Source organism: Cinclus cinclus, chromosome 14 (assembly GCF_963662255.1).
Source record: "Cinclus cinclus chromosome 14, bCinCin1.1, whole genome shotgun sequence".
Lineage (NCBI taxonomy): Eukaryota > Metazoa > Chordata > Aves > Passeriformes > Cinclidae > Cinclus > Cinclus cinclus.
In genome coordinates, this window is record NC_085059.1 from 14,078,561 (window position 1) to 14,086,940 (window position 8,380).

At 38.9% G+C, this 8,380-nt stretch overlaps 1 protein-coding gene across 3 annotated transcripts in view; it reads left to right on the forward strand.

Moving 5' to 3' along the window:
* CNOT6 (CCR4-NOT transcription complex subunit 6) overlaps positions 1-4,299 on the forward strand; it is a 32,603-nt gene extending 28,304 nt beyond the window's left edge. For all 3 annotated transcript variants that reach the window (XM_062502019.1, XM_062502020.1, XM_062502021.1), the window contains exon 12: positions 207-4,299. In XM_062502019.1, the coding sequence (XP_062358003.1) occupies positions 207-419 (213 nt within the window). In that variant the 3' untranslated portion in view covers positions 420-4,299. The remainder of the gene's footprint in view (positions 1-206) is intronic.
* Positions 4,300-8,380: the final 4,081 nt, after the last annotated feature.

Here is an 8,380-nt window from a genome sequence, read left to right on the forward strand (position 1 = left end):
AGGGTGGTCTTTTCTTTTGTTTTCCTAATCTATATTGAGCATCCACTGGATATAGGAAGAAGAAATCATGTAAATTGTGATGTGCTGTAGAGAAGGAATGGGATATTTCATTACTTGTAACACCGAGCTCATGTCTTGTTTGGAATAATAACTTGAGACAAGAATAAATACTAATAATACTCTTTTTTTCCCCCCTCTTGTTTTAGGGTATTATTGATTACATCTTCTACTCTAAACCTCAGCTAAACATACTTGGCATTCTTGGACCTTTGGATCATCACTGGTTAATAGAGAACAATATAAGTGGTTGTCCACATCCACTCATCCCTTCTGACCACTTCTCACTTTTTGCACAACTGGAGCTTTTGCTGCCTTTCCTGCCTCCTGTAAATGGAATCCATCTCCCTGGCAGGAGGTAGTCAAATACATTTTTAGAGGGCAACCTCAACTAACTTGTACAATTGTAAAATCTGAATATAGAGGAGTGAGGTATGGCCAACAGGGATTTTTTTCTTAATAATCTTAATCTTAAATCTTAATTATTTGCTAAAGACATAGTAAAAGCCAGGTGCTATCAACAGACACAATTCTGAGCCCAATATACTTTGTATACTGTTCCACAGCGATTGGTGCATTTGCACCTTTCTTTAATACATTACAATTAACCTTCCTGTTTCTTTTCTCCAACGTGACATTTTCATGCCTTGAAATAGGGAATTGTTATACAGTGTATTCTCTTTGCACAGTTATCTGTAGCACTACTTTTTTGTGGCCAGTAGGAACATCCACAGAACATTCTCCGTACTTCACTCCCTCCTTTTTCAGACTTGTTTGTAAAATATAGAATTTGAATTTAGCCTTTATTGATTGTATATGAACAACAGAAAACCTGATTTATGAGATTTTGTACTTTAAAAAAAAAGAAAAATCAGATTTGGAAAATGATTGTATTGTAAACTAAGGCTAAATTTTTATCTGTTTTCATGTGTTATAAAGGCCAGCATGTAAAAGAGGTTGTCACAGGTTTTCTCTGCTAATGATTTGCACTGTTAGGGTTTCGTTAGCCCTTTTATACTACTTTTTATGTTCCATTGAGAACATTGCTTTCAAAATCCAAACCTATAAAATCTTAAAATCTTACAGAGATAATAAAATACATTCTATTTCTGATAAAAACAAAAAAGAGGCATAGAGTTCTCACAGAACAGATAAGCTGAGCAGTGAATATAAGTAGACCTGTATGGATTGAAATTTATTGCTGATGTGTACGCACTCAGACATTTTTCTCATCTCTAACTTTTGAAGTAAAATCTAGGGATACTTGTGTACAGCTTCTTCATTTCTGTTTTAAATATTTGCCCTATCTCCACTGTGCCTGCTTAAATTTGTTCTCAACTAGCACTGCCTGTGCATGCAGAGAGATCCTGTGCACCCTCTTTTATTTTTTTAAATAATGTTAACACTTGTGAAAATTTTATGAAGATACTTTTGTATAAGCTGTGGCATCTTTTTTTCCTTTGTGAAGCATTGAATATCACACTTTGGAACATGTTCAGGTTATGGGTACACAGTTTCTAGCTTCTAATGCCCATGCACTGCTTCTTTCAGTGTCATTGCACAGTGCCGTTTTTCCCACTAAGAGTTACTATCATGTGGATTCTCTTTGGTTTGTGTGTTCCTCAGTTTCTGAAAGTATAAGTCCTTGAAGATAAAAACCTAGCCCTACATTTTCTATTAATGAAGCAGTGTAAAATAAATGCATCTTCAATACAGGTCCCAAAGACAATTCTTCAGATCATATTTTAAAGTGACCAAGTCTTATTTTAAAGTGTCAAGCAAGACCGAAGTTACAGTGTACCCTCAGTGCCATTTGTGTCATGAAGCCAAGTATATAACAGCTTAAAAATTTAACTTGTCTATTTGTATCCTAAAAGGGAGAAATCATCATCTCCTTAAGCTAATACAACTTGAATAATAAATGTAAAAAAAAAAAATTAATAATGGAGATAGAGCTTGGTCTTAAACAGCTTTTGTTTCAGCTGCGGGCAGGGAAGCAAAAGGACACTGAGCATTAAGAGAAAACTTTCTAAATATTAAGATTTTTTTATATATAAGAGAGTGAATTGGTAATAATGATTCAAAATTTTATTGAAAAGTAGTCAGCACACAAGTGTGCTGAAACCGTTCTGTTTTAAGCTCAAAGTAAAAACTGCAAACAGTTCGGACATGTAAAATGTAGATTTTAAAATTTCAATACGAGAATTTTTGATCTTGAATCCTTGTCTGGGACCTGATCTCTTGAGGTTATCTTGTTTTGGTTTTAGTTGTAAAAACACCAAACATGTCCAGTTTATAATCAGTACATTGAAATGCTGGTAGTATTGCTGTAGTAGATTTAATGCGTAGTGTTATTTTTTTTCTGTTTGTTTTTTGGGGTTTTTTTGTAAAGTGTGAATAAAAGGTGTTTTACTCATGTTTCCTTAATGATGTCTTGGTAATGTACATCATGACAATTTCCAGTAATGATGAGCCAATTTAGCTTGTCAGACTAAGCAAACTATTTTTCTTTTCTGATATCTGGATTGTGTAAGGAGTCCAGAAAGCTTTACAGAAGGGGAAGGGAAGCACTTACTCATTTTGTATTTTTTTAGAGGGGGATAATTTACTTTAGTAGATGCTGGAGCTTGAGTGCACTTGTTAGATTCTAAAGGTTTGAGCTTTATCCAGTATGTGTTCTCCTCTATTGCTTAGTCTTAAAAGATTTTTTGAATTTATGACAGCAGGTGAAAATAGGGCCCCTTGTGCTTTTGGAGACACAACTGTTCCTGCTTAGTCACCTTATGGTCTAAGGGTCCATTTGAATAACCATATCCTCCAGCTTTTATAGTAGTCCATCAAGGTCCTGATTGAAAACCCTCTAAATCCATTGAAGACACTCCTTTGACTTCACTGGGTTTTAACTGGACTGCAGCTGTGACTCAGGGGCTGAAGGAGGGAAGGAGAAATGTTTTGAAAATAGGGAAAGACCAGATGGCACCAAAACAGAGCTGAGATAAACTTTGTCAAACAATCTTTCAAAGAAAATACATTCTTGTGTCAAACAAATCTAACTCAAAAGTCTCAATTTCCAGCTATAACATAGAATAAGGCAATAAACCGTGTCTTCACAAAAATCAAAATGTTTGCTTCATAGTTTTTAACATTAAATGGTTATTTGCAATATTTTTATTCAAGGTGGCTTTGGGTTTTGCCATAATGTACCTTCAGTGTTATTGTTGTAAAAGCACATACAGCAAAAGTCACAGAACATCCTTGGGGTTGAAAGGATTTATTTAGGTAAGACCAGGCTTTTTTCCACTTAAAGTATACTCTGCCATATCTTGTCTAGTTTTATTTGCATTTACCAAGAGTTCTGGGTGTCAAAGTGTAAATTGAACTACACCCTTAACTAAAACAATTGTTTAGAGTGCAGGACTAATACCACAAGTTACTGCTTTTAACATAACACAAGTTGGGGGGGGGAGAGCATATAAATTAGTGTGTGTTGTAATTATTTTGTTCTTTTAGCAGCTTTAAATTAAAGGTAAATTTGGCTAACATTTGAATTGATTTTAAGAACGTTGTATGCATCTTTGATGGAACTTCAGCAAATCTCTCAAGGTTGTTTGGTTTGGGTTTTTTTTAATAGCAGGCTTAGAAATTAGCTTATGCTTTGCTTTTTCAATCACACAAAACCTGTATGAAAGACAAAATAATTGCAACACCCTTGTGGGGGAGGGGGAAAAAGAAAACTAATTACACTGTAAAACTTTGAAAAGCTCAGTTAACCGCTTCAGTAGCAAAGCCTTTCTCATCCAGCCGGACACAGTATTTTTTAATATGTTAACTGCTATTCTTTTCTTTTGGTTGCATAAATTTGTAACACGTAAGTGTCTTGGTATGTTTAAGTAGTGTCTAAAATAGAATATCTTAGTCTTTATTCACAGTACTTCTGTATAATGTGTAATGCACTGGACTAACTCTTGTTTACCATTCATGTAACAAAAACCAGCACATTATCTGCACTAAGCTCAAAGAATGTTGCATTTGTCTATAGGCAGCTCTTCAATAAGATACATGGGAAACTGAATATGGTCTGATGGTAAACAAGGGCTTTTACTGTTCTCTTCAGTGGAACTTTCTTCTTGGTCAAATTTTAACTAGTTAGTATTATATTTATATACAGGGTCTTCTTTTTCTTTACCAATGTATTTTCCTACTCATAGCTGACCAATAAATCCAGTATCTGTTTCAAACCTTCTTGAAGTCTAATTCATATTTTAACTTGATTCATAAAGCTCTTCCTCAAGAGTCACAGCCAAAGTGAGTGGAGTGTGTGAAGGGTATAATGGAAGCATAAGGAACTTGATAATCCCAGAAAGACCTTGCTGTGGTTCCTGGTGCTTTTGAGAGCTGCACACTAGAAATCTCCTCCAGTCAGTTGGATTTGGATTGCAAAGTGAAGGCATGATCAGAAATGCCTCCAGAGCCTGTGGGAGAGTCCACACCTATCAGAGCTCAACCCCTTGTCTTCATAGCTGGCCATCCTCTGACCTTCCAGGTCAGTTGTGCAGTGGAGGTTTTGTCTCGGTCCTGTAGACCCCGCTTCTTCCTTCCTCTTACTGCTCCAGAAACACAAAGTAGACTTGGGGTCTGACAGCAGGAAGGGATTTGAATACTCAATTTACTGTGAGAGGGAAACAAAAACTTTTTCAACTTCTTTTTCAGGAATGAGATAAAGCAAACTCTTGGCATTGATCTATTTTCATACCCCATTCTTTCTCTGTGGCTGCCTCTGTCTCAGTGTTTGTAGGGTGCAGCCTCACCATGTTTGGTGTGATGTTCCCAGCACTGGCAGCAGGAAACATCAGACACCTGAGCACACTTGTGTGCGTGGAGCACTGAAGCACCTCTCCTGGTGCCACTGCCCTCCTCAGAGCCCACATTCAATGTCTTGGTGCAGCTTTGCTATGAAATAAATTATCTAGTTCAGTGTTGCTATAAATAACCCAGGCCTCGGAATGTTCAGCTTGTTTGTAGGTTTAAAATGTGCTCTCTTGATGCAGCTGGTAAGCTCCCAGCAGTGTGATGGGTCCGTTGCAGGCCTAGCTATGATTTCTTTTGGTCTTGTCTGTTGGTGAGATGTTAATTCCCATCACATTTGCAGGATTGCCACTAGATGGTGCGGGAAACACAGGCTTCAGCTGCACACATCCTGAACCTATTCCAGTGCTATGCACAAAGGGTGGCTTGTAGAATTATTCTGAAGAATGTTTATAGGAATTCAGGCCCAGGGATGAACCTTTTCTAGTGGCCGCAGTTGCTTTGGTAACATCCTTGCCAAATAATACCAGTTTTATAAATCCAGCTGTCACAATGGGAATGAAAAGATCCTACTTGGTCCTCAGTGACAAAATAATTCAGTAGGCCCTTCCCTTATTGCATTAATCTATTTAATGTTATGTTTTCAGATGAGTACAGTTGTTACATGGTTCCAGTTTGGAGTTTACAAGCTCCTAAATAGTATCTGCAAACCTGACATGTAAGTAAGGAAAGAGCTGTTTGGAGGGAAACTGCCAAAATTAACAGAGACCAGAGTCCTTGTCAGAGAATGTAGAGAGAAAAAAGCATCTCTCCCTCAAAGGCAAAGGACTGAGCTGAGCCTGTGTCCTGTCATCCTCAGCCACAGTCAAAGAAATCTTGTCTTTGCTTAACTTGCAGTAAAATAACTGGATCTATTTTAATAGATTTGATTATGCAATCTCTCTGGACTGACTCTGGTAACTGGTCCTCCATAACCCATGTCCACTGCCTCTTCAGTGATAGAAGAAAAAGTTGGATTTTGGCCTTCTAGGGTGAGAATCTCCCAAATCAAAGCAGTTGACAGTGTGACTTGTCTTTTCTACTGGCACTGCTGAAGCAGAGGAACCTTAAAATCTGTGGAATTGAGCCCAAAGAGAAAAAGGTAAGTGGAAAGGACAAGACTATACCAAGTACAAGAAGTGACCTCTGGGGAGAAGCTATACTTCACTAAAGGTAGCACTTCTCTTGGTTTTCATGCTCCCTTTCTAACCCAAAGGCAATAATGGTTTACTCTCTAAATGTTCCCTTACTCTGTATGGAAAACAGTAAATCTAATTAAGCTATTTATAGGAATCTGTGGTATACTTGAATATTTTCTTGTTCCAAAATAAGCCTAGTGTTCTCACACATCACTTTTTAAAAGGTAAGACAATATGTTTTGGTCAAATCTTCCTAGTGTATCAGTGGACACTACTGATTTATTTTAAAATGCTAGATGTTTATCATAAAAAAGCACACACTACAGAAAATAAAAGCATACATACCCTCCTGGGTTTTAGTGACCACAGAGATTGGAGTAACACATCCAGTGTGTGTTACACATCCAACACATGAGGCTACACTTTTTTTTCTTTTCTTTTGTTTTTTCTAGTTTAAGTTTTCTCAGCAGTTTTCTGGTCTCTGGAAACATTCCAGGCTCCAGTGGTTTGTGAGAGTGCTTCATGGCCAGCATTGTGCTGGGAATCAAGTCCTTGCCACCCTGGTGCACTCATGTGCATCATAGGGTGCATGTGCTGCCAGCCATGGAACAGCTGCTGCAGGCTCAGAAAGATGAATTACAGGTTACTGTGAAAAGGAAACCAGTGGTGATAGTGAATATTTGCCATGATTAATACCTCTGAAAACTGAGCCTCAGGGAAAACCTCATCCCACTCTACAGCTCTCTGGAAGGAAACTCTAGCCAGGCTGAGGGTTGGTCTCTTCTCCCAGGTAACCAGCAACAGCACAAGAGGAAATGGTCTGTCAGGAAAAGTTTAGACTGGATATTTGATTTCCCTAGAAAATTTCATGGAAAGGGTTGTTAAGCATTGAAACAGGCTTCCTAGAGAAGTGGTGGAGTGGCCACCCCTGGAGGGATTTAAAAGTTGTTTAGCTGTGGCACCTGGGGACATGGTGGGCTTGGCAGTACTGGATTAATGGCTGGCCAGTTTTCCAGTGAATAATAACAACTACACCCAGTAAAACTCTGCGTGCATTGCCCAGTGAGACAAGATCAAATCAAACATGCTTTTCCTTCCACTGCTTTTTGATTTTCAGTTTTTGACTTCACAAATTCATATATTTTCATGTCCTTTGCAGTGTTTTAAGTTGGTGTGTGAGGCAACTGAAGATTTTTAGAGCCTTTGCTGCTCTCTGAGAGACTGTACCCCTGTGTAAGTGGGGGATATGCTAATGCTGGCAGGTGGTAAACTAGGAGTATTTCTGGCATAAGTTGAGGTAATAGACTACAGGAAGGACTGGGATTACCCTCTGTAACATTTTCTCCCTCAGGTGGAATCATTTATCCACAGACCAGTGAGGGAAGAAGGAGATGAACAAAAGGTAGAGATTTGGGTCTTGGCCCAAAACAGCCAACAGGAAATTTTCCACTGACTCCACTGGGCTTTCACTGGGAAAACATAATTGGGAGTACAGAAAAATGAAGTTACCAAATGTGCATGTAGAACAGCCTGTCTTCTCTGAGACCTGTCCTAACCCCCAGGAGCCCTGCAGGCACAAGGGCAGTGTCTGACCTGTGGCACCCAACAAGGATTCACATTCCACCAAACTGAGTTTGCATTTTTGCTGAGTCCAGTGCCAAGTCTCTGGTGTGGCTGTACAATTTAATTCAGCTTTCAATTTGATGGTGTGAAAACATGCAGTTTCACTTGTTACATCATCCTCAGGAGTCAGCCAGCCTTTCCCTTACATTTGTCCATGTATTACTCATGTCCTGTAGGAGCTGGTGAAATAAATAAAGAGAAAGAACCACCTGGCACTGCAACACATGTTCCTTTTACCTCTGAGATTCTTTTCTTGTTCTGAAAAATCTGTTTCTATATAATTATTTTTTTCTTATGTGTTTGGCTAATCCTATGAATCTTCTTCCCCTATATAGGAATGATTCCCATTCTACAGAAAGCAGAAATAATTCCAAAAGCCAGCAACTAACTGAAGGTCCTGGGTGTCTGGGTGGCAGAGCAGGTCATACCTGCAGTCCCTAGCTTGGACTCTGGGATTGGCTCTAGTCCCTCTTGTCCTGCAGGTGAGAATCTCATCCCATGAGCTGAGGCACTTCAGCAAGGGTAAAACTGCTCTGAATTCAGGCAGATCAAATGGTCTGAGGAGGGTACAGAGCCATGGCCTTGTCCTGCCTGGAGCTCCTCTCCACAGCAGAATGAACAATGTGCCTTCAGTCTGTCAGGTGGGTTGGTTCCCTCCTGTCCCAGGAAAAGGAATGCCTGTGGTGCAGTGCTTTGTTTTCATAGTGATTTAAAAA